General features: G+C 40.6%; 1 protein-coding gene across 2 annotated transcripts in view; it reads right to left on the bottom strand.

The window, feature by feature from the left end:
• LMBRD1 (LMBR1 domain containing 1) overlaps window positions 1-27,263 on the bottom strand; it is a 93,071-nt gene that overhangs the window by 58,671 nt on the left and 7,137 nt on the right. Inside the window, exons 3-6 of one of the 2 annotated variants that reach the window (XM_068404542.1) lie at window positions 23,963-24,023; window positions 8,160-8,257; window positions 7,105-7,172; window positions 2,464-2,552 (exon numbers count right to left, since the gene is read on the bottom strand). In XM_068404542.1, the coding sequence (XP_068260643.1) occupies window positions 2,464-2,552; window positions 7,105-7,172; window positions 8,160-8,257; window positions 23,963-24,023 (316 nt within the window). The remainder of the gene's footprint in view (window positions 1-2,463; window positions 2,553-7,104; window positions 7,173-8,159; window positions 8,258-23,962; window positions 24,024-27,263) is intronic. The other variant, XM_068404552.1, reaches the window with a different exon arrangement.

Raw genomic sequence — 27,263 nt, 5'->3', positions numbered from 1 at the left:
CCTTTATAATCCCACTACAAACTAAATGGACATAGAACAAACACCCAAAATGAAGATCTTTGTATATCCTGGGTTAACTGCAAGAAGACAAAGGATAAGTTAATATAAAAACAGGACAACAGCTATAAGAAAAGACAACAGGCAAGAATTCTGTCCTCATTTCTTCAGCATCTGGAACACAAAAGAACCTTTTGCAACAATACTGACCAGGGACTTGCTGGCTGTGGAGTAGCTCTACAAAAACCCTGGGGGGATCTTAGCAGACAGCAAGCTGAAGTTAAGCCAGCAGTGTGCCCTGGCAGCACAGAAGTCCAACAGCATCCAGGGCTGTATCAACAGGAACATGACCATCTATTAAGGGAAGGGACCATACAGGGAATACTGCAACCAGTTTTGAGGCCCCCACTACAGGCAAGATTGCTAAATCTCACCAAGTTAAGGGGAGAGCTAAGTTGGAGCACTTGTGCAGAGAAGCTGAGTGAGCCAGGCTTGTTCAGCCTGGAATAGAGCAGCTCTGGAGAGACCTAACATCGCCTGTCTGCTTATCAAAGAGGTGGAGCCCAGGCTCTTCAGTGGTGCATAGTAGTTGGTTGTCAGACAATAGGTGACAGTGTGTATACCACACTGGATAAGAGGAGAATTTCTTTTTCACCATGAGATGGGAGAGTCCATCCTTAGGGTTTTTTTAAGAGCCAGATGATAAAGCCCTGAGCAACCTGGTCTGACCTTACAGTTTCCTTCTTTGTGCAGGGGATTGGACTAGATGACCTGAGGTCTCTTCAGCCTGAACTATCCTATGAAATTAAAAGTCACAAGAGAATGCTGGTAGAGTCAGAAATCAAACCTGACTTCCACATCCCAATCCAGTATCTTAGTGATTAAAGCTTCCTAGAAATAAACATTAGGTACACTGTACTTTCATAGAAAGGACATGTACAGAGCTGAATATTTAACTGACAGCCATATCAAGGTAGCCTAGAAAAATTAGTTTACATCTCAGCTCAACCACTGTCACTACCTGTATAAACAGTTTAAGCATTTTATTTTATGCTGTCAGTTAGAATATTTGTGAAGCAAGAGAAACACAAACAAGCAGACAGGCAAAATTATGAAAAACCTACGGACTTGTCCTACCTATCTCCTATGCTTGCAAGCACAGCTTACAGCATAGCACATATTATGATGAAAGACTCTGCAAGGATGTCAAAGGCAACAAGAAGGGCTTTAAGTACATAAGTGGCAAGAAGAAGACAAAGCAAAATGTGGGCCTGCTGCTGAGTGGGGCAGGGACCCTGGTGACACAGGACATGGAAAAGGCTGAGGTACTGAATGCCTTCTTTGCCTCAATCTTTACTAGCAAGACCAGACTTCAGGAAACCCAAGAGCAGGGGGAAAGTCTGGAAGGAAGATGTACCCTTGGTGTCAGAAAATCAGGTTAGAGAATACTTAAGCAAACTAGACATACAAAGTTGATGGGCCCTAAAGGGATACACCAAGTGCTGACAGAGCTGGTGTCATTGCAGGGAACTTTTAGTTGGTACAAAAATTCCTAGAATAATGCAGAATATGACTTGACCAAGGCTCATAGCATTATATCCTAAAACATTCAGACATAAGCCAGTACTCTGATACATAGCAAGAATGAGGCACAAATATTAGAGTACATGTGCATTTGGATTAATGTTTGTTAGATAATTTTTAGTTACCATTTTTCTGGATACATTTGGAAAGTGACATCAAGTCTGTCTCAGCTCACCTATAAAACACTTCCTTCACACCTTTGCTCTGAAAACACAAGCTGGCTAAATACATGAACTGCATAAGCTAAAGGTTAAATACAACTTCATGGAGTTTGGCCTTCACAATACTTCTTTATAGCCCTAGCATAAAGTACAACAAATGCAAACAAAACAATTTTAGAAAAGGTCAATACTAAAAACAAAGGGAAAAAAATGATAACACCCATAGGATTTTCCTGTCTAAACAGACAAAGCCCTTATGAAATAGTCCCGTTCTTACAGTAAATGGCCATATCACATTTAATTAAGTAAGCACTCAAAAACTGTCATATGACAAGCTACACACTCACCATACTAAAGTTCACTGATGTTAGGGTATCTAAGTAACATAAAAGCCGTGTTAAGCAAAGACTCCAAGAAAGTACCTTCCCCTCCCCACCATTAATATCACAGGACACAACATTGGAATCCTTGCTGTCAAATGGGGACTGTACTGAACGCAGACCCTACCAGTGTCTCCTCTGTACTTTAAAGATGGTTCTGATTTTTTTTTGTCTGAACAGAAAGAACAATCTTATTGCAAAGATATACTGTAGGTGAGCAGTTAGAGTCAAGTTAGAAACCGGTCACCAAGAAAGTTAGTTTTCTTGTTCAGTCAATGATGAGTACACCAAAATAAGTTAGCAGCAAGTTATGCAAAGCTTGGAACAAATCTCAGACTTACGACTACTTCCAAATTCTTCAAACAGGAGCTTCACTTTCTCCCACTCTGTGGAATTATTCTTGTTGGGAATATCCAAAGGAACAAAAGCACTGTAACAAAGCAAAAAAGTCATCTCACTTACCCTAATTAGTCAAATATCAAAAGAATTCTACTTCCAAGTTAAGAAAATAGAAATCCATTTATTCCTGAAGAAAAATTGTATGATGTTAAGTCTAAAAAATTCTGAAAACAATGTTTCCTTTTATTCACATTCCCCTCAAATGCTCTATTTAGATCAGCAGAGTACACGTGCGAGTGTGTGCAGTCAGGCCTGAGGTAAAGGAACAAGTGATTTTATATTTACCAGTCCTAACAGAGGTAAGGACCCTACACTCAAGCATCATTAAAAGATGTATTCTCATTTACTATCCTGATTTGACTTATGTGCAGAGGAGAAAGAAAGACTTTAAGCATCAATTGAGACAAATTCTCTTATAAATCCACACTTCTGGAAGCTAGAATACACCAATTAATGATTCCCACACCAAGAACTAATTGGAGTTTAAAGGGACATGTTTATCTTCCATCATTACAGCTAAAATAACACCACAGCTGCTGCATTCCATTCCTTGTTCTGTAATTAGCCCAGAGAACTTAACTGTGGAGAAGTTCATTAAATACTTTTGACCTTCCAATAAGCAGAGACTAGCAAAGAGTGCTCAGAAGAATGTCAGGTAGAACAGTCCCCTAGCTGAGAGCTTCCTGCTGTCAGTCTCCCATCTAAAGCCCAATAAAAAGAGTAACCCTTCAGCATCTCCACAGACAAAGCAGCTAATTTTCTAATAGCTGGAAAACCAATACCTCCATACCAATCCGAAACCATAGCATCCAGACATAAAACAGAATGTGTACAGGTCACAAGAAGTCAGATTTGGAGGGAAACTTTAGGTAAAGAATGTGAGAACCTAAACCAAGGTCCATAAAGAATGCTCACAAGTATCTTTTGGAAGAAAGAGTACTTAATTAGATCCCTGCTTCAAGTCCCAATAAACGAGTAACAAATACACATCTTCCAGGGGTATGCCTCAAACTTCTAAGTACAGAACATAAGCGTGTGTTTCAAAGGTTAGTGCTAAACTAATTGTGTGCACTTATAATCATCACATCAAAACCAAAACCAAACTGGTAGTCTGCAAAATTAAAATCTTAAAAATTAAAATTTCAACTTTTAAAATTTTAAAATTTTAACTTTTAAAAAAGTGTTTGATGATTTTTAGCTTCTTACTGTACAAGAGGTAGATTAAGGCTAGCATTTACTTAAGTTGATGCACGCTTGCTGACTTTAGATTTTGTACTTGTACCTGCCTCTAGTAGTAATTCGTTCTATAAAATAGCATCAAGGCAAGATCAAGACACAGGTATTAAAACAAAGTTAGGCAAAATTTCTACTTACAAGAGATAGCAACACAAATAACTGCAGGTTTATTTGCTAAAAAGGCTTAAAATAGGATATTCTGGGAAACTAAGTGAGCTCAAGTCCTTTTATTTTAGGATCAGTATGAATTTGCTATCTGTGGACCACATGCAGAGAACAAATAAGATTGAAGAACATCTTAGGATATTTATAACTTGCTTGCCTTTTTTCCCCCCTCCAAGAACAAGAGGGTTAAAACTTTTTTTTTGCTGAGACTACCTGCAACCAGCATGTCAAAGGACACTAATCAAGAGCAGAAGCCACAGTACCCATTATACACACTCTTCAATTAGTACTCAGCTAAATCTTGACTGAAGCAGATGGATATCTGATTCTACTCCTGTTTAAGTTCCATGCACCCAGGACCTCAGAAAGGCACGACCACCCCATGCAACACTACAGCCTTGAGGAAGAGTGGCTGGAAAGCTGCCTGGTGGAAAAGGACCTGGGGGCATTGATCGATGGCCAGCTGAATATGAGCCAGCAGTGTGCCCAGGTGGCCAAGGCGGCCAACAGCATCCTGGCTTGGATCAGAAATAGCGTGGCCAGCAGGACTAGGGAAGTGATTGTCCCCCTGTACTCAGCACTGGTGAGGCCACACCTCGAATACTGTGTTCAGTTTTGGGCCCCTCACTATGAGAAAGACATTGAGGTGCTGAAGCAAGTCCAAAGAAGGGCAATGAGGGTGGTGAAGGGTCTAGAGCACAAGTCTTATGAGGAGCAGCTAAGGGAGGTGGGGTTGTTTAGCCTGGAGAAAAGGAGGCTGAGGGGAGACCTTATCACTCTCTACAACTACCTGAAAGGAGGCTGTAGCAGGGTGGGTGTCAGTCTCTTTTCCCAGGTAACAAGTGATAGGACAAGAGAAAACGGCCTCAAGTTGCACCAGGGGAGGTTTTCATTGGATATCAGGAAAAATTTCTTCACTGAAAGGGTTATCAAGCATTGGAACAGGCTGCCCAGGGAAGTGGTGGACTTCTTGTGTAGACATATCTTTAAAGGAACCAAGCTATTTATTGACCCGTTTTAATTATAAAGATTACTTGCTAAATAGATCAGAACAGAGGTTGTCTTGATATGAGACACTACTCACATAAGCACAAGAAGATCGAATATTTCCTAGAAAGTTAACAGGAAATATTCCAACCACTCTTGCTCTTATAACCTGTGTGCATGAGTATTCTAGTCCATTAAGCCTAGCCTCCTAAAATTAAATCCCGTACATAAAATTCCACTCTGTTTTAACATTGGTCTCATCCAGACCACTAGTGAGAACATCTGCTACTGCCAGGTATAAGCAGTACTGCAAAACTGGTCTTCACTATCACGTTCAGTTGAGCCCCTCATACAGAATCTTCAGCTCCAATACTGCTTTCTCTCTTTCCTATCACACTGGGTCTTCTGAGGCTGCTCTTTGCCCTTGCTGTGCAGACAGCTGACTAACTCTACAACAGACAACTTCTCCACAACAAGCACATACATAAACACTGAGACACCCACTTTTATACATTTATATAACTACACAAGAACCAAAGTCCACATTTTCCTTCAGCACAGGCACCTCAGTTGCTTCCTAAACTGAGCTGTTCAGTCTTGTAGTTTCCCTCAAAGGGGACAGACAAGAATTATATTCTTCTGTAGCAGCATCTTAAGTAGCAAGGGTGCTTTTTCATTCCAAGGACATTAGTATGATGCTACTATTTAATTATTACCACCTTAAAAGAAAGCAAGCAACCTCATATGTATAATAGCAGAAAAACTGTTCCAATTAGAATCCGGAAACACCAAAATCCCTATCAGTACCTAAAGGAGTCCTGCCTCCCTGCAGCAGATACCTCCTGCTATTTAGATGAGTAGGTTTCAAATCTGCCTATGGAGAAGCATTGTTCAGTAACTAAGTTAGTCCCAGCCCAAGTACTACAGCTGTCTGGTTTGCAAGGCCATCTCATTGTCATATGGCACAGTATCAGAGGGGATCGCAGAAGCTGCTGTAATTTATAAGTTGTGAAGACTTCAAAGAACAAGCCTAAGAGCACAGAGGACAATTAGGAAGTCAAGAACCAAGTTCCATCTTACTAGAAGAGAGGAACAAACATGCTTACAGCTACTGAGGATTCAGCTGACACCTATTAGAGATACTGCAAAGTTTTCTAAACTGGATATATTGTACAGTACATTATGCATGCATATGATGTGAGCCAACAACCAGAGAAACAGGTTTTGTCAGAATCTCTAGTAAAATTTCTAGACCATGATTAAGCTAACTCAAACTCCTTTAGTCTCTCATAATAGCAAATATGTTACTTTTAACTGAAAGGTCAATAGACAACTTAGAAATGCACCCTAAGTGTTTATCAAAACTAGAAACAATATTCCAATAAGGTGGTATACATTTCAAAGTATTAATTTCACTCTAGTTTCTACTTCATACTCCAGTACTTTGACAGGATCATTTTAGTGTACATTTTGGAAATTTTACCAACTTTGCTGCTGCAGTTAAAATGCTAAAAAGGTTATGACAGAACATGCATTAGAAACCTTCAGTATTGGTGTGCATGTCTTTCTTAATGGTGATCTTAAATTGAACTTGTAATAGTGCTTAGAGTTTCAGAATAACAGCACATGCTACAAACAAGTTACCCACTTGAGTAATGTCTGCCTTTCAAACAAATGCCAGCAAAACCTTTATCATATAAGGCACAACTATGTCAAGTATAACCCCACACTATATGTCCTTCACATAACACTTCCATTTAGGAAAGTACTAAGAATATAACACCTAACTCATTCCTAAAAGCTGTTTTGGGATGTCCACGAAAGCATTTGATAGAGGCAGAAACAGAAAGAGCAGAAATATTTTACTCCCTGTTGTACACTGAGATATTAATACAGTTGTAAATAAATGTCATAGCCATCATGTCCTTGATGGATGTTCACACTGCACAAACAGGCAGAACACGGAAGCACAAGTACCTCTACAATTAAGAAAACCATTTTAGCTTCCAGTTAAACTCTTATTTTTCATGCACCTAGTTCTCAGGATATTTAAACCCTATTAGGCATTAAGCTGCATATTCATCATACAGATTGAGCGCACCATAATCTACCTTTTTAATCTTGCACAGAACAAAGTTCCATTTGTGGTTCTATTTAGTATATCTCCTGTTAATGTTCAATACATAAATACTCACCCAATTAAGAGAAGAACTGCACAAATTGTGATGAATCCCAGAGTATATTTGAGTGCAGTTTTAACCTGCTGTATATTAAAGAGAAAGTTAATATATTAACATAAAATAAATCCAAAGGGATTTGTCCAACAAGTTATGGCAACACATACTTAGCATAACAGGTGTTCTACAAAAGGACCTCCACAGAAGACATAAGTAGTTTTAGATACAAGTCAGAAGTATACATTCTTGAAGAGTCCCATAGCTTGAGAACTGTGAACAGTGACACTGAATTATGTTTCCGCCATAAACTATGCACTTGAGCAGCTGTGGCCAGAAGCCAGGGTACATTCGTACAGTGCAAATACACTCAAGAAAATTCTTATTACCAATGCTTTATATTATGGCTATGATTAGAAGTCTTTTTCTCATGTTAAGGTTACAACTGAATAGTGGTGAAAATGATGATCAATTAAAAGATGCTTTAAGAAAAGTATTTTCATTTGAGAAGATAGCACCTTACTGGCATGCATTTATTGTATTCCCTGGAACGTCACGCATGTCAAAAATCTTCACTGCGTTACAAAAACAACCAAGTGCTAGCTTCAGGTAAATTACTACTGCCTACTTCAAGAAAAAATGCAAATGCTACAAGGAGGAAGGCACCCAAATTTAGTTTCTGTCTCAGAATCAGAATCATCTTCCTATCCTCTCCTTTAATACCTGCTCATACATGTTTTCTATTCTAAGGAAAATACCATGTAAGAAGCTTTAGCTTCCTGTATATGAAATCAGGCTCAAAGGAATTTGTAGGAAGTTTAAAGAATTCATGGCAATACAGATGTTAATTACTTATTTCACTAAGGGTTCATTTCATGTAAGACCACAGTGCTTAGAGCAGACTGTGTCAGACTAAGTGTTAAGAGCTGCCTCAGTATTTTAAAGGAACTGTAGTAATAGACTTAGAAATGCTATTAACATTGTAGTATTCAAGTTAGACAATTGTTCTTTCTTTCATTTTTGCCTGTATTCATTTGTCTTTTCACTGCTTGGTGCATTTGCTAGAGTGAACTTACTGAGCATGTGTTGCCATCATCTTCTTCCTTCTCCTCATAATAGAAATAGACAAAGGGAATCCACAGAAAGACGCAGAACAGAATGATGGAGTACAAAGCTAGGAGAAAGAATTTAATTAAGTGAAAAGACAAAGTTAACATTGGCACTTCATTTACTGCACAGTAATTCAAAGGAAAGAATGAAATATTAGTTTTGTCTCATTCTAGCTCTTACTAATTTTAAGCTTTGAAGAGTTAATGAAATTTACTAGCCAGTATATGAACTATTACTGTTTTGTTAACTCCAAACGACTTACAGAATAAACTCTTTCAGACTAAGGATTTCAGATCAACCTTCAATTCAGCAATGACAAAAAGACTAAAGGTAATCATCTGCTTGCAGTTGATATACAGGACTAGCACACTGGGGAAGAGGTAGCAGAGAGGACAGTGAATAAAAGCAAGCTATGCCACCTAATAACAGAAGTTGTTCATAGAAGAGGTACATAAAAATATAACAAATTTAAAGCTATTTTGATCACTGTTCTACTATTGATGCAAGTACATGACAGATGGAAGGCATGGTTCTGTTACTGATGACTTCAATTCACAAAATAGAACAAGCTGTAGCAATATAGTATCATCACTTAACATCCCTTTTTTAAAAGAAGGACTAATTGGAGATGGCAAGAGACATTTATCTGAGCAGTCACTAAATCAAAACAGTCATGCCATCATATTACTTTGATGCACAGGTGATCTTAAGAGACTTTAAACCAGTTTAACGTAAGTGAAGGGTTAAACTAATACGTAAGTCTTCACAAATACTAACTGGCAAGTTTGAAGCCATTAAGAAAGCTAGTCAAAGTCAATTGGACTGATTATGAAGGGAGGACACCAATTTCAGATCAAGAATTTCAAGTTTAAATCTTCAGCTCTATGTATTATGAGAAGTTACATACTTTTTAGGACATTATTTAGCAAAATCCTTCAGTACTTCAAAATATCTTATACCATGAATGTTTCAGAAGTCCACTAGGAAGCCAAAAATTGTCAAGCAGCATGTTACAGTATTTGCACCCCACAAGAAAGGTATCCTAGAATAGGCAACCAAGCCCTCAAAATATTAGAAGTACCTCACAGCCAAGACTGCTTGTACAAGCACAAAACCAGCCCTTTGAGTGTGGGTAAAGATACTCAGGACCACACAAATCCTGTGATCTTTGGCTACTGTTAATCTTTGCCTCATTTTGCATAACTAATTAGCACCTTCCCACCACTAACCAATATAATCATTCCTAACTTGTTTGTGGCCTCTTATCTTGGCTGGCGCACTCCTTACAGTATCCACGTGCTTCAAAGAAATCTACTGCAGCATTTTTACTGAAGGTGGTGTAGAAGCCAAATAAAGTATTAACAGCTAGAACCTAAATATGAATGAGAAATTACTTCTAAACAGAATTCATTCTTTGGAAAAATATTTCAAGAGAGGTATCTACTGTTTAGAGTGCTGAATTAGTATAGCAGTGTAACAAATGGAACAAGTTCTTGGTTAGTTCATAAACTTTCTCACATTTGCAAAGAGCATAAAATTCAGGGCTCTAAAACACCTTAAAACTGCAAACTCTGAAATGTAGCATACTTAGACCTTCTAGAGCAGTACTCAACCTGCTTCAATACTGTGAATGCTTTCAGAAATCAAGCCTCTCTAATCTAATATCTGCTTTTTTAGACTAGTCCTAAATCCACACTGCCCTGTGTCAGTAAATTACACAAGTTTCATGCATCATTAATCAAAGATCAGAATAATCAGCCCATAGAGATCACTGAAAGCAACAGAAAACATCCTCACTTCCAAGTTTTATTACATTAACCTCAGCGTACCTTACTCATACGAAGTATACCCATAGCTCATTAGATAATGGGACTGATCCATGTTTCTCCCAAGGGGATAAAGGAAGAAATACTCAAATTCAAGAGAGTATCTATGAACTGTGTGAAATAAGGCCACCATTTACCACTACACCAATCAAACATTGGTACTACCTAAATGCTGTTGCTGCAGTAACTTCATTCAATGGTAAGATCATAGCTCAGGCTTCTAACACTAAACTTAGTTCTTTGAATCTAAGCTGCTGGTGTTCAGTTACTGAATATATAGCTAATCTATATATTGGATTTGTTTTACACAAGTATTTTTTATTGTCATATTATAAAACTACAAATCCTTTCTTTTCTGAAAACTGTTTCCTGATACTTTCCTGTAATTCTTCATACTTAATGTCCAGTTTTCCAAGTTTTTTCTAATCTGCTAGAGTATATTAGCAGAGGACTACTCTCAGTGGCTACTGACAATCAGCTACACTTATCAACTGAACTTTTGTTGAATTGTCATATCTAATTGGATTGAGGCTGTTGAATTGATGTACAGTTTGTCCAGCCTTCATCAGGTTTTGAAAAAGCCACTCATTGCACAAGCATCTGAACAGCACACAGTAAGTCAAGTAAGCAAAGTTTTCAATTCTGTTCAAGAAACACTACCACAAATACTATTTTCACTTACTGATATTAACATCACTGTGTTCAGCTTTTAAATGACTGTCACAAGTGTTTGGCAACTGACTTGTCAAAAACTTTTAGAAATGTATCTTGTTACCTTTAAGTCTCCTATTCCAAGTTTCCAGGCTGACTAAGTGGTGCCTCTCAACTCATATGGTGAATTATCAAGCTTAAACCATTATAGTAAAGCTTAAGTTGGAGGCAATTCTATAAACCAAAACCTTTATCGATGTTATAACAGTTCAATACCATGACCACATGAATACCTAGAGCAGTCTGTGTGCCAAATAAGTAGCTGAACTTAAGTATTTTTACATATCAGATATGACTGATAGCTGACAGCGGCGGCAGCAGCGAAAGCGGCGGCAGCGACTTGAGGTTAGTGCAGGGGCGAGGGCGACATCGGGCTTAACCGGGCGGTTTTTCGTACTCTGGGCCCCCCTGAGCCCCCCACGAGCATCAGCCCCGAGCTGCTTCCCTCTGACCCCGGACCCGGAAGTTCCCAGCAACGAATCAGGAGAGGAGGGGGCGTAGCCGGAGGCACCGCGGGCGATTTAAACACTCCACCCCCTGTTATCGTTGATAAAGAGCCTCCTGGAGGACAGGGACTAGTCCCTGCCCAGAGGGGAGAGACTCAGCAGTGCCTGGGTGAGTCAGCAGTGACTGGGTGTGTCCCAGGGCAGGAGAGGCTGCAGTTGTTTGCAGCTCGTTGGGGAGGGCACTGACTCCCTCCCAGTGCACAAGGCGAGGAAGGTGCCAAGGAGCTGTGAACCAGGGGTGCCACCAACAGGTATTTCCCAGTTCAGTGAAAGAACAATGGTATCCACCCGGTGGAAGAAGACCAAAATGGATGTGGGAACCCAGACAGAGCTCCCACGGAAGGAGGCGATGGTGCAGGTTGCAGGCTGCAGGGAATGCTACAGCGTCTCTGTGGTGTCAGGGGGCTGTGTGTGCTGTGAGCAAGTAGATGATCTGCTTGGCCGAGCGGCACAGCTGCAAAGCCAGGTTGAAAGGCTTCAAGCCGAAGTAGAAAGGCTTAGGAGCATTCGGGAGGCTGAAATGGAGATAGACTGGAGGAGCCAGGCTCTGCCCTCCCTGCAACAAAAATGGGAGCACCTGCCGGAGAGCTCCCAGGATCGAGGGACCCCTGTACTCTGCCCCTCTCAGGTGGAAAACAATAACCTAGAGGAGAAGAGTGAGTGGAGGCAAGTCTATGGCCGTGGCAAAAGGCGAGTGCCCTCCTTGCCTACCTCGCCTCCACAGGTGCCTCTGAGCAATAGATATGAAGCCCTAGTAGAATACAGCAGGTCCAATGGGGATGTGGTGGAGAGGCAACCTATATCAGAGGTCCCACCACAGTCAGAAAAACCTGACAGGCGTATAGCTACCTCCTCCACAAGGAAGAAGAGAAGAGTTTTAGTGGTTGGAGACTCCTTTCTAAAGGGATCTGAGGGCCCAATATGCAGAGCTGACCCCCATCACAGGGAGGTCTGCAGCCTGCCTGGAGCCCGAATCAGGGATATCACCAGGCAACTCCCCAACCTGGTGAAGGCCACAGACTACTACCCCCTGCTCATCTTCCAGACAGGTGGGGAAGAAGCTGCATCCCGTAGTCTGAAGGGGATGAAGAAAGACTACAAGGCCCTAGGACGGTTGGTGAAAGAGTCTGGGGCACAAGTTGTTTTCTCCTCCCTCCTTCCATTTTCAGGTGATGACGTGGGATGGAACAGTAGGATTCTCTCTATTAACGCCTGGCTACGAGACTGGTGCTACAGGCAGGGCTTTGGGTTCTTTGATAATGGCTGGTTTTATAAGACAACAGGCGTGACAGTGATACATGGGAAAGGTTTATGTCGTAGGGGCAAAAGGGTTCTGGGACAGGAATTAGCAGGGCTCATTCGGAGAGCTTTAAACTAGATTCGAAGGGGGATGGGGTGGTAGCTGGGCTTGCACCACTGGGGCAACGCTCTAGTGTTGAGGTAGACCAGGAGACCCCCTATCCCCCTGGGGTGAAATCAGGGGGTGAATCTGGGATGAAATCGGTGTGCCCAGCTCGCTCCCTGAAATGCCTGTACACCAATGCACGCAGCATGGGGAATAAGCAGGAGGAGTTAGAAATCCGTGTTCGGTCGGGGGGCTATGATCTAGTGGCAATTACAGAGACTTGGTGGGACGCCTCGCATGACTGGAATGTGGTCATGGATGGCTATGTCTTGTTCAGGAAAGACAGGCCGCTAAGGAGAGGTGGTGGAGTTGCTCTTTATGTGAGTGAGCAGCTAGAATGTATTGAGTTCTGTCCAGAGGCAGATCAGGAGCGAGTTGAGAGTTTGTGGGTGCGAATTAAGGGGCAGGCTGGCAGGGGTGATACTGTTATGGGTGTCTATTACAGGCCACCAGATCAGGATGAGGAGGGTGATGAGGCCTTCTACAGGCAGCTGAAAGCAGTCTCTCAATTACAGGGCCTGGTTGTTGTGGGGGATTTCAACTACCCTGATATTTGCTGGGAGGCCTACTCAGCCAGCCATCCTCAGTCCAGGAGATTCCTCCAGTGCATTAATGATAACTTTCTGATGCAAATGGTGGATGAGCCAACTAGGAGAGGAGCGCTGCTGGATCTGATCCTCACTAACAAGGAGGGTCTGGTTGCAGAGGTGAAGGTTGAGGGCAGCCTTGGTTGTAGCGACCATGAGATGGTAGACTTCAGGATCTCATGTGGCAGGAACAGAATAGCTAGCAGAATCACAACCCTGAACTTCAGGAGGGCCAACTTTGGCCTTTTCAAGCAATTGCTAGGGGAAATCCCATGGGACAGGGTACTAGAAGGTAAGGGGGCCCAAGATAGTTGGTTAGCATTCAAGGACTGCTTCTTCCGAGCTCAAGATCAGAGCATCCCAACAGGTAGGAAGTCAAGGAAGGGTACCAGGAGACCTGCATGGTTGAACAGGGATCTGCTGGGCAAACTCAAGTGGAAGAAGAGGGTGTACAGATCGTGGAAGGAGGGGCTGGCCACTTGGGAGGAATATAAGTCTGTTGTCAGAGGATGTAGGGAGGCAACTAGGAAAGCTAAGGCCTCCTTGGAATTAAACCTTGCAAGAGAGGTCAAGGACAACAGAAAGGGCTTCTTCAAATACATTGCAGGTAAAGCCAACACTAGAGGCAATGTAGGCCCACTGATGAATGAGGTGGGGGCCCTGGAGACAGAGGATAAAAAGAAGGCGGAGTTACTGAATGCCTTCTTTGCCTCTGTCTATACTGTTGGAGGCTGTCCTGAGGAGCCCTGGACCCCTGAGGCCTCAGAAGAAGTCAGGATAGAGGAGGAATCTGTCTTGGTTGATGAGGGCTGGGTCAGGGACCAATTAAGCAACCTGGACGTCCATAAATCTATGGGCCCTGATGGGATGCACCCGCGGGTGCTGAGGGAGCTGGCGGAAGTCATTGCTAGGCCACTCTCCAACATCTTTGCTAAGTCGTGGGCAACGGGAGAGGTGCCTGAGGACTGGAGGAAAGCGAATGTCACTCCAGTCTTCAAGAAGGGCAAGAAGGAGGACCCGGGGAACTATAGACCGGTCAGCCTCACCTCCATCCCTGGAAAGGTGATGGAGCAACTTGTTCTTGGTGCTGTCTCTAGGCACATCAAGGATAGGGGGATCATTAGGGGCACTCAGCATGGCTTCACCAACGGGAAGTCTTGCTCAACCAACTTGGTAGCCTTTTATGAGGATGTTACCCGGTGGATAGATGATGGTAAAGCTGTGGATGTGGTCTATCTCGATTTCAGTAAAGCGTTTGACACGGTCTCCCACAGCATCCTCGCAGCTAAACTGGGGAAGTGTGGTCTGGATGATCGGGTAGTGAGGTGGATTGTGAACTGGCTGAAGGAAAGAAGCCAGAGAGTGGTGGTCAGCGGGACGGAGTCCAGTTGGAGGTCTGTGTCTAGCGGAGTTCCGCAAGGGTCGGTTCTGGGACCAGTTCTATTCAGTATATTCATTAATGACTTGGATGAGGGAATAGAGTGCACTGTCAGCAAGTTCGCTGATGACACAAAACTGGGAGGAGTGGCTGAGATGCCGGAAGGCTGCGCAGCCATTCAGAGAGACCTGGACAGGCTGGAGAGTTGGGCGGGGAGAAATTTAAGGAAATATAACAAGGGCAAGTGTAGAGTCCTGCATCTGGGCAAGAACAAACCCATGTACCAGTACAAGTTGGGGGCAGACCTGTTGGAGAGCAGCGGAGGGGAAAGGGACCTGGGGGTCCTAGTGGACAACAGGATGCCATGCATCCTGTTGCATCATGATGCAACCATGAGCCAGCAGTGTGCCCTTGTGGTCAAGAAGGCCAATGGCATCCTGGGCTGTATTAGAAGGGGTGTGGTCAGCAGGTCGAGAGAGGTTCTCCTCCCCCTCTACTCTGCCCTGGTGAGGCCGCATCTGGAGTATTGTGTCCAGTTCTGGGCCCCTCAGTTCAAGAAGGACAGCGAACTGCTAGAGAGAGTCCAGCGCAGAGCCACGAAGATGATTAAGGGAGTGGAACATCTCCCTTATGAGGAGAGGCTGAGGGAGCTGGGTCTCTTTAGCTTAGAGAAGAGGAGACTGAGGGGTGACCTCATTAATGTTTATAAATATGTAAAGGGCAAGTGTCAAGAGGATGGAGCCAGGCTCTTCTCAGTGACATCCCTTGACAGGACAAGGGGCAATGGGTGCAAGCTGGAACACAAGAGGTTTCACTTAAATTTGAGGAAAAACTTCTTTACAGTGAGGGTAACTGAACACTGGAACAGGCTGCCCAGAGAGGTTGTGGAGTCTCCTTCTCTGGAGACATTCAAAACCCGCCTGGACACGTTCCTGTGTGATATGGTCTAGGCAATCCTGCCCCGGCAGGGGGATTGGACTAGATGATCTTTCGAGGTCCCTTCCAATCCCTAACATTCTGTGATTCTGTGACTTTCACAGCAAAGGCAGTCAGAAAAATGACTATACTGGTTCCCCAAACCCACTATTTCAGTAATATATTGCAATATGCAAAAAGTTCATGTAAAGCCAGATCGAAGACACACGAAAACAAAGTACTTTCATTCAGTAAGAATTAACTTCTATGGAACTAAGCATTGTTACCAACAGTTCTATTCCAATTTCTTTAAACTCATTTCCTTTTCCACATCCAATTGAACCCCAGAATCACCCCAGAATCACCCCAGAATCACCCCAGAATCACCCCAGAATCACCCCAGAATCACCCCAGAATCACCCCAGAATCACCCCAGAATCACCCCAGAATCACCCCAGAATCACCCCAGAATCACCCCAGAATCACCCCAGAATCACCCCAGAATCACCCAGGTTGGAAGAGACCTCAGAGATCATTGAGTCCAACCGTTGCCCTGACACCACCCTGTCAACTAGACCGTGGCACTAAGTGCCATGTCTAGTCTTTTCTTAAACACATCCATAGATGGTGACTCCACCACCTCCCTGGGCAGCCCATTCCAATGTCTAATAACCCTGTCTGAAAAGAAATTCTTCCTAATGTCCAACCTGAACCTCCCCTAAAAATTGCTTGCAGGAAAACAATGTTTAGGATATTGTTAGCATTCTGTAGCATTTAAATCAAGTTTAGATGCAAGTTTAAGCAGCTCTAAATAGAATATTGCATAAAGCTCTTGACATACTCCCTCGGTTTCATACCTTTGAAGTTAACATCTATAAGCTTCTCCTCATTGTCAGTGTAAACAAAGCAAGTGATTATCCAGACTAGCCTTACCAAAAGGTTAAGCTAACTCTACTTTCCATGAAGTCACAGTTAACTCAATCCAATCTCCAAGTCCTTGCCAGGGATTTATCAAGTTAAGAAAAAAAATCCATACTGGTTTAACAATATGTCATGTCAGCAGGAAAACAATAGGGAAGAGTTTAGCCTAGAATTTTTGCAACCTGATGCAGTAGTGTTGAATCCTCTGCAAAATGGAGTAAAGCAGGACATGATGAAGGACAGAACCTTTTAAAGGTCACACTAAGTCCTCTTATGTCAAGCCAACTCCTTTGTAATTTGAAGCTAAGTATTATCTACCTCCTTTTCTATACTCTTCCCTCAACTATCAAACCAAAATGCTTCAACTCATTGAAAGCTTACTTGGTAGCAACTGAGTTATTTTTTAAAAATTACCTGAGTAGCCAAAATCAACTCTGAAGGAAAGTCAGGTCAGTCAAGTACTAGAAAATGCCACTCAACTTCTTGAAAAGAAGAGGTAGCTTCTGGTCTTTACTTCAAAAAGCCAAGCCACATCTGACCAAAGATCTATTTGTAAGTTTCAGATAATTCTGCTAAACTAATCAAAACTTATCTAACAGCTGATTAGCAAGTTACAAGAAATACCTACCCTAGCTAGTCCCACACTATCTATAGAAGCATGTTAAAAAGATTGATTCTCATGGTTTAGTCTCATTCCTGACCATATAAAATTAATGCCTTTCGCATAGAACTCCATCAGCTCAAGCCTCACACCTTCTTAAAAAAGACTACTGGCTATTAAACTAGTGGAAGAATCTAGTAAGATATATTTCTGCAAGTCTTTGATAATAAAACATCCTTCAATTTCTGCAATTCTCAATAAGGATTTGGAAAAAACATTACAAACCTCTAAAAATCAGTGCAGAATGCAAAAGTGGAGTTACAGAATCACAGAATGTTAGGGATTGGAAGGAACCTCGAAAGATCATCTAGTCCAATCCCCCTGCCGGAGCAGGATTGCCTAGACCATATCACACAGGAACGCGTCCAGGTGGGTTTTGAATGTCTCCAGAGAAGGAGACTCCACAACCTCTCTGGGCAGCCTGTTCCAGTGTTCGGTCACCCTCACCGTAAAGAAGTTTTTCCTCATATTTATGTGGAACCTCCTGTGTTCCAGCTTGCACCCATTGCCCCTTGTCCTGTCAATAGATGTCTCTGAGAAGAGCCTGGCTCCATCCTCTTGACACTTGCCCTTTACATATTTATAAACATTAATGAGGTTCCCCCCCTCAGTCTCCTCTTCTCCAAGCTAAAGAGACCCAGCTCCCTCAGCCTCTCCTCATAAGGGAGATGTTCCACTCCCTTAATCATCTTCGTGGCTCTGCCACTATAGTTCAATAGTCAATGAACTATTAGACCAATAGTTCATCAAGCCCAGTACTATCCTGTCAATGGTGACAAAAGAAGGAGGTATTTAGAGGAAGCACATGAGCCTGGTCACTACCTGCAGTTTTCAGCCTTTAGGACTCTCCACAGAACCATCACCAGAGCATCCTGGCCTATTCCCTTTTCCCACTCAAAATGAGTCTATTTCAAGCAGGCAAACAACATCAAAAAGCTAGTAGCAAGGCTGATGTTGTTGTGGTACTGATAAGCAACTACAGTATACTTAGAGCAGCAGTAAGTAACTGGATATTGAAGACTCATCTGATCTTGCTTGTTCATTTACTTCTGTGGAAGAGCTTTCAGTTTTCACCCTCATCTAAGAAATGATTAGGTCAGATTTTTCTTTACCACATTGGGCTTGGTCTTTAGCTAAACTAAATCCCTCAAGCTGAAACTCAACATGTGAAGTATACCACAGAAATTGCTTCTAGATTCAAGTCTCCTCTACCTCATGATCCATTCTTGACTCTTAAGGCATGGGCAAAAGCCACATTACAGAGCTAGATTGTGTCCCCAAGGTAAAGATTAAATACATGGGTTCTACCTGTGAGTTCAAGACTGCGTAAGCGTAGCTACAATATTCAGACATAACTATTTACTGGAGATATAGTAGTCTCCATCCTTGGAGATATTCAGAATTCAACTGGAGACTGGCATAAATGAGCTGCTGTGAATATGGAGTACATTGAACTAAGTTATCTCCAGAGAGCCCTTTCCAACTTCAGCACTTTTATGAGTCAAAGTGAATTTATATCAATTTTGAAATTTGGGTTAGCACACCACAAGCATCCACCAAACGCCAATGGCCCAAGCAGGGGGGCAAAAAGCACACTAGAGTGCTGCTGGAAACAGGACCCCTTCTAGCCCTAATAGAGCACTTCCATTTCAAAAGAGCATCTAGCTTTAATACTTAAGTGATACTTCTCACACTATTTAAGCTATTCCCTACAAAAATTGAGCCAAGTTAATTCCAGGTGCAGCCAAAGTTTTGCTTCTGCCAACTCAATTGTGGAAGCCAGCAGACCTGTAGAGCTATAATGGTTCTCCTTGGGGGTTCTTCAGTGAAGACTCTGGGAAATCCCCAAGTAGAGACTAATACCTTCAGGCAGTTCACAAGCCTGTCAGGTAGTCACCTCCACCTAAGATGAGGAACAATCAACTTCAGTTGCAGTTTTCTGTCATGCAGATATTATTTGAAGCCATTAAATAATCACAATTCCTTCAAATTTTGCTTTACTAAAAGAACTGAAGTTCTCAGCCAATGCTGACTTGTAACAGATGTTTTGCATTACAAACATTAAGCTCTAATAGCATACTCCGTATCAACTGAGACAGGATCTGCATACACAATAAATTCAGCATGAGACTCATTCCAGAATTTTCCATCCATCATGAACAGTCTGCTGGCACTTAGTCCTTAAGTTCACCTTAAATGTGCTCTCTAGAAGTTATGGGCTTTCAACACATTTCAAGACAAGATTTAATATTACAACTTGAGGGTAACTTTATTTACATGTAGTAGCATAAACTCCAACATTTACTGTTGCAACACCTCTGCTATTTGCTCTGTTGAAAAACCTTGTTACCATAGTAATTATATAGGACTGTAACAAAAGTGAATTTAAAAGCAGCTTTGCATTTGCTTTTCCTAAGCAAAATCATTCCAAAGACAGACCTTTTTGTTCATCCACCAGATGAAGTCTTAAAACTGCTTGTGAGAATTTTTTAGTTACAACTGAAAACTAAATTTACAGCTCACATAGTTAAAGTAGTAAAACATTGTTCTTCCTGTTATAGTACAAAGGAAACTTTAAAAGATTTAGCAAAGTTCCTATCAACAAGATGTGAGACTGGTCATCTGGTTTTTGAATTTTATTTTTCAGAACTTTTGAAAAAGGAGGAGCAGCACCTTTCATCAGCTCATACAAGTTAGTTACCCAGGGGCAAGCATCTAATTGCCTGTTGTTTTGCCCACTAAAAGGGCTGTTTATTCCCTGGAAAGCTAACCTTCAAACTCAAAGGTCTTGCAGCAGCAAACAGCCAGTCAACCAAGTGACAAAGATATTCCCTTTCCCCTAACTCCCCTGTGACCTTGTGGCATGACAGATTGTCTCAGCTTTTGTTATTGCACTTCCATGGACTTTAGTTTTAAAATCGGGGATTGCTCTTTGCTCTGGTTCAGAGGTCCAACTTTTGTTTCAAAACATTTTTCTGGGTCGTATCAGAAACTTAAAGCACTGTCACTGGAAAAGTGCTTCACTGTATAGCCAGTACAACGATGGTTCCTGCGAGTCTAAGCAATCTTCAGCAAGAATTCCTTGGTAAAGTTTCTTTGTTTTAAAGATGTTTCTCTGAGAGCAATTCTTATCTCAAGTCAAAATGACTCATTTTCATCTGTTTTGCACCGTATCAATACAAAGACACCTTAACTATGAGAAAGTTAGACCTCGTAGTAGTCTTCAAGTAAATTATAGCAATAGTCCCTTCATTATGTTTTGACTTGGTTTCTTTCTCCTAGTAGCATACAAGGGCAACCAGGAACAACATTAGGGCCAAAGAATAGCAAAATGCAGTAGGTAGAAGGAACAAAAATATCTTCAAGAACTGGGAAGATTTCAAGCAGAGTATCTGAGATCAATATAGTCCCTCAAATCCCTTTGAGAGACTACAGGAGGCTCAAGAATATTATCAGAAGTCTCTCCCAGCACACAAAACTTCTGCTCTTCCAGACGATATCATACTGGTGCGTTGTATAACATCAATACTACTACGTTGCTTAAAACAATGCTTTGTTATTTACTCCCTCACTTCTGCTGAGAAGTCACAAGCTACTTCAAAAACCTAAGATGAGTGTTTCTTCCCAAATACATTATTCTCACATCTAAAAAAATTTCTTAAAAAATTTTTCATCAAGACTGCAAGAACAGACATCTTGTTTTGACCAGTGAAAGTTAAGGAATACAAAAAACAGTAGTGAATTTCAAGTCATCATCACACACTTGTTTGAAGCAGGACAGTTAAAGCACTTCATCACAGTAAGTGTCAATACTGTAACAGACTTTCAATTTATGTTCTAGCACATTACTTCTCAAAAATCACACTTATTAGGAGAGTGTTTCTATAGACATAACTCTACAATATTTGTCAAGTACAGCTATGCAAGTCTTCCACAGTATTTAGCATGTCTTCTCTTAGGACCAGTTCATGAAAATATGCAGCTAATTTGACTTGCACCTACTAATTCCTACAAGCCCAAGTCCTTGTGTCAATGCCAGTATCAAACACTTGCAGTAAGCAGTCAAAACTCCATGCAAAAATCATCCAACTTATACCAAGTATTATTTTGGATAAATTCTTACTCCAGAACTTTTTTTACCTAGGAACCACCATACAATAACTATTGCTGACTTAAGAAAATACTTCTATTTAAGAAAAAAGAAATGGAAAATCAAAAGTTTAGCATAGACTTTAAAGCATACCTAAAGAGTATATGATTTAGCAGATAGTCCTTATCACACTATAGTTGGGAGACACTTAACACATGCAGGTCAAGAGATTTCAGTCTACCTCACAGCAAGACTGGGATCTACTGATGGCATCCTTTCACCATTGACAAAAACTTTACCAAAGGACACTTGGTAAAAGAACAGCAAGCTGACTTCAACAGGTAGGATTTACTTAGTAGAGGAAGAAGAGCTACAGAACACAGCTCCAGGTACTGTCAATTGTTTCAGCCTGATTCTTTGTGGTACAGAGGAAAGTGCCGTTGGACAGTTTCCAATTATAACCCTTTCTGAAAAGGGTTTTCCTTCCAAACACAAGCTGACATGCTGTTTTAGAGCACCTGCCAGCCACTGATCATTCTTCAACCACTCAAGTACTGGCAGACCCATTCTACTACAGTTGGTTTTATGAGAATTAACACACTAAGGCTTCAAAGCAATCAGCAGACTTGTTTCCCAAGTAAAGCTTTTAGGCTACTGAAGTCCCACTTCAAATAACAGGTATTTCAAGCTTCATTCTGAAAGTTACCTCATTTATAATTCTACCAGTATAAAGCTGCTCCACTTTTCTATCAGTCTAGCCAAGAAATCAGCTGGGTATGAGAGAGAAAACATTGCTCATGGGGACTAGCAACTTTGGAAAAAAAGAAAAAGCTTTTCTACATTTAGTGACAGCTTTCTCAGTAAGTTGCAATACAGGTAGTAAAGTATTCCTTAATATTCTAAAACATCATTTAAACCACAGCCTCCAAATTCTTGCTACAATTAGAACTGACTTGGGTTGAAGGGCAGTGACTTAAGTGTACCATACTATAAGTTGCCAATATAGCTACAGGAGGCAAGTAAGATCTATACAGTTATCACTGCATTTTCAGGAGACATAAGAAAGTACTGGTATTCATGTCCTTAAGTACAAAAGGATATTTCAGTTCTGCTCATCCTGTTTATTTAAAAAAAACAAAAACAAAACATGTCAAGACCAAATACTTTTATAAGAGGATACCAGTAGAAAAAAATGGATTATTATTACAAGACTGGAAGAGTGGTTTAACTTATTCCTTCTCAGCTTTCCTTTCACTATGCTGTGCAACAGCATCAGGGCACTAGACCTAATGATGCAGGACAGGCATTAAGTTGTGTTTTCATATAGGAACGATAGAGACTTCTGAAAAATAAGTTACCTATTACTGTTCACTTCAATGTGGCTATAGTTATAAAAATGTGCATTAATTCCTCAAATTAAGATCACAAAAGAAAAATACTTTTAAGACCATCTTTAAATCTCTACCACCACCTGGAGGATATGCTATGAAATAAAACATTAGTTCTACAATATTTCAAGTAGACCTGTCCAGACAGGCCAAAAACAAAAGCAGTTTTTCAGGTTTAAGCTCAAATCTATTCCAAAAATTAGTCCAGGATTTACCAAGAGACATCTTGCTTTAAAAAGAGACTCAGTTAGCCAAAAACATCTTATGGAAATTCATCCATCAGTCTCACAAGTCTATAGAAAATGGTCCACAGAAGACTCTGAAGGCTGTTCCACATTAGGAGTCATGAAATGCTTGGGCTGTTAAACAAGACCTTAGCAACCTAACAAGAGTAGAAAGCAAATACAAAGCAATTCCACTATTCTATAGTGAAGAATTTTTGTGGAAAATGAACTTTTAAAATACTAGTTTCTTTTTGAAAAGAGAAGTTTCTTACTACTTTTGGCTTTAGGTTTCACTCAGCATGAAACTGCACATTCTAGTTTCTGTCACTATCGCTGGCAGGCAATAAGTATTCTTAAACTTAAAAAAAGTCCACTATTTAGAACCAATTATTTCCTGATCTTTTATATATATATATATTATTTTTTTTTTTAAAGAGGCAACCCATAGTCTTCCAAGAGAAAAAACTTCAAGTCTTAGGAAATGTGACCAAAAGCAGGCAACTACCTCCAAGTTCATATCACTGACCAAGGTAGGCATTTCACTCAAACTGTGACAAGCAACTAGCTCTTACCTTAGTGGTAGAACTTTTCGTAAGTTTCATAAGGACAACTAAAATAAACTGATCTAAAATTACAGAGAGGTTTTGTGAACAGTTACTTTATTAAGATTTAATTTCAGTTAATTTTTTGCTTCAGTTTTGTTTAGGAATACCACTCTAATCAACTCCTTTATGCTCCTTTACAGTAGCTCTTACTTTGAATATGGTAGTTGCTGAATCTGAATGCTTAAAACACAAGTGTTACACTCAGGTGCATGAACTTTATACACATTAGGCAAGTTTCACACTGCTGCATACGTTAAGTGCCATAAAAGTTACAGCAAAACCATGTGTTTCCCTTAATGGACCTCTAAATACACACACAGGAAACATGTTAACAGTAGATTATACAACAGAAGCTATTAGCCTTTTCATAGATAGGCCTTCAGTATGTTTGCATTTTTAGGGGGCTCTTGAATGTAAAAAAATTCACTGAAGGGCACTAAGTGCAAGGCTAACGTTTAACCAAAAAGGGATAATCCAGTATGACCCCTAAAAACTTCAGCCTTCACTTAAAGGTCCTATTAATTAAAAAAATTAGAAGTTAAAAATACTTACTGTAATATCCATAAAGTACAGTGTCTTCAATTTGTCTTGAAACATTAGCATCAGCCCAATCCTAGTAATAAAGGATAGTAGCGTTTAACATCAAATGAAAAAAAAAAACCACTTCATTCAATAGCATTCTTACAGAACTGAAAAGACTGCTCATATCAAATGCCTAATGAAAAGCATTAAGCACCCAGTTTGCCCATTTTAAGTGCTGGAATTTAAGCTAGAGGTAATTCACCTAACAAAGACAATTAAGCAATGTGCTGCATTTCAGGGGACAGACACTGCAGCAGTATCCCCACTGCTTATGCTCACTTTGGCTGTTAATCACATACTTAAAAGTTCTTTTTTTCAGATTAAGAATCCTTAGTTACCATACATTATATTGTCAACACACAATTGAAATAAAATTATCAGTGAGTATCATTTTCATCAGCTAACAGTTTATTACATTTGTTCTGTACTTGATATTTAAGTGGCACTCCAATACCTATTTTTATGAAACCAATTTTTGTTTTCTACACATCAGACAACGCAGCTACTGAGTCTGGAGCTCAATCCAAACACTTTTTCAACATGTTTTGTAAAAGACAACTGGAGATACGGTTATTTGCAGTTCTAGCCCTTTTTTCTGGGCTCTGAGCACTGCAGTAGACACTAAGCTTCAAAGTCAGGACCTTGTAGGGACAAAGCTGTCCTCAGGATGAGTTTTCTACAAAACCCAACATGTGATAGGCTTGGAAGCAGCGTGGTACATTATAAAAGACTGCACAGACAACTAAGCTGTATGAGTTGCGCAGCCCAGTAGTTGGATGCATTGGATTTAATTTTATAATTAACATATTTACATCTGCTTTGTAAGTCTTCAGAAAATATGCATGTGCAAAGCATCAGTGGAGAAATCCAGTCAAGTCGAGGATCCACTCACTTTGAAGTCAATCTCTCTGAATCAAAAAAGCACTAGTTTTATATCAGTAAGGTTGACACCAGGAATTGCTAAAAGAGTAGCCCCAAAATCCCACTTGAGGCCAATACCCACATTACTGAATTTCAGTCACAGAAACGGCACCACAAACTAGAGTTTGGGAACACCTTCTAGAAAGAAAAGTCAGATAAAGATAACAATGTTTTCTAGACACAACTCAATAGAAAAGGCAGAGTTAAATTTGATAAGCAGAATTTGCTTTGTTAGGACTTCGAATTAGGAAGAAAAAGTTAATTCTGCACAGATGGCCCTTTCTAAGGTAGCAAACCTATTTAAGCATGTAAGTCTAGCTATGAACAGTATATAAAGACCCATATTCTTCTAAGAATCTCTACAGTACTTCACTTCCTGTTGCTACTATATTTGGCAACACTACAAGAGAATCACTCATTAAAGAGCACAAATACATAGAGGCAGATATAAAAAATGCTACTTATCAAACATTACTGGCTATAGAGTGTAGCAGAGGTACAAATGACTGGGCATATAGGAATGAGCATAGGACAGTGGCATAAAGCAAAGATTTCACAGACCAGAAAGAACATAGAATAGTTTCAGCAGCTCTCAAGTGTGTTGCGCTAATTCCCACATCATCTTGATAACCGAGTCTCTTAAGATCATCATAGAATGGGACCTTCAAAGATCATCTAGTCCAACCTCCCTGCCATAGGCAGAGACATCTTTCACGAGATGAGGTTGCTCATCCAACCTGATCTTTAACACTTCCAGTGATGGGATATCTACAACTTCTCTGGGTAACCTGTTCCAGAGTCTCACCACAAAGAAATTTTTTCTTCATGTCCAAACCAAATTTACCTTCTTTCAGTTTAAAACTGTTGCCCCTTGTCCTGTCACTACAGGCCCTGGTCAACAGTGTTTCTTATAAGCCCTCTTTGTATATTGAGAGGCTGCAATAAGGTCTTCCCAGAGCCTTCTCTTCTCCAGGCTGAACAATGTGAACTCTCTCAGCCTTTCCTCATCAGAGAGGTGTTCCAGCCCTCTGATCATTTTTCTGGCCCTGCTCTAACAGCTCCATGTCTTTCTTGCACTGTGGGCCACAGAGCTGGACACAGTATGCAGTGCACACAGCATTTCTATTACAGCATAGCTATGACTAAAATTTATATATACAGGTGCAACAGTCCTTAGACATAAGAATGGTGAATAGCTTTTTATTATGCTCAATTGTAGCTTACAAACTCTTATTTTTATTAGTTATCTACCCAGTTTAAGCCATCATTTCCTTTTTCAGAAGTATAAGCCTTTACTTTAGTTTGACCAAGCCTTAAATTACATCAATATTCAAGTTAGCTTCAGAAAATAATACACCAAACCAGGTACCAGAAAAGTTATTTGATTACTTGATTCTATGCACACTAGCATAACTTCAACACTAACTGTATGCCAGTCGAGTTTCCGACCTAAGCACTGAAGGTCTTTACATAACACTAAAGGGCAGACTGTTTCCTGAAGTTCCTAACCAAAAAGCCACATGCTGATCACAAAGCCATAATTCTTAACACAAATTAGTGGAGTAATATCTCAAATCTTACCACAGAACTGCAGGAGCTCATCCATGCATGTAAGGATTTAGATCCTACAACTCCCCAGATGTAACAGCATTGATAACGCTTATTTGAACAAGAGCCTGAACTCTCATGTAATACAGGCTTGATGACATACTTCATTTTTCTATTATCTCAGAAAACCAGCATCACCTTCCTTCATGTTACTATATTAAGACTTCCAGTAGGCCACTTTCCATTAAGCTTTTAAAGTTCACTGTCTAAAATAAATTATTATCCAACTGGAATCTTAGTGGAAAAGTATACATGCATTTTCTCATTTAATCAGCAAAAGGAAAGGATGAAAAATATTTCAGCAGAAGAAACAGAAGCAACACCTTAACTTAAGTGTCTGTCAGGTACACGATAAGCCCAATCTTTGAAGATTGTCAGGCTCAAGCCCAACAGCATTTCATCTGAAAAATTTCTAGGCATTTGTATGAAAATACACCATGAAAGAATTTGATCATAATAAGTTAAGAATACATACACAAAATATTAAAGCGTTTAAATTGCCTAGTCTTAAAATTAAGGAAGTGCAATGCTTTAATTATGCCTAAGGGAAAATCAAGACTGAACTGAACAGGTGGCACTATTTACTTCCAAGTAAATATTTGAAAGAGGTCTCTCCTGTGAGCAATGGTGACATTCAAAACCCACACCAACCAAGAATAAGAACAGCAACAGTAAGACCCAAAGATGTGGCACAGCCACTTTACAGGAAGAGGTAGCTAGTAATTGAAATACAGTAGGGCTT

The sequence above is a fragment of the Nyctibius grandis genome, chromosome 1 (assembly GCF_013368605.1).
Source record: "Nyctibius grandis isolate bNycGra1 chromosome 1, bNycGra1.pri, whole genome shotgun sequence".
Classification (NCBI taxonomy): domain Eukaryota; kingdom Metazoa; phylum Chordata; class Aves; order Nyctibiiformes; family Nyctibiidae; genus Nyctibius; species Nyctibius grandis.
The sequence above is the reverse complement of the archived record's forward strand: the minus strand, read 5'-3'. Positions and strand labels throughout refer to the sequence as shown.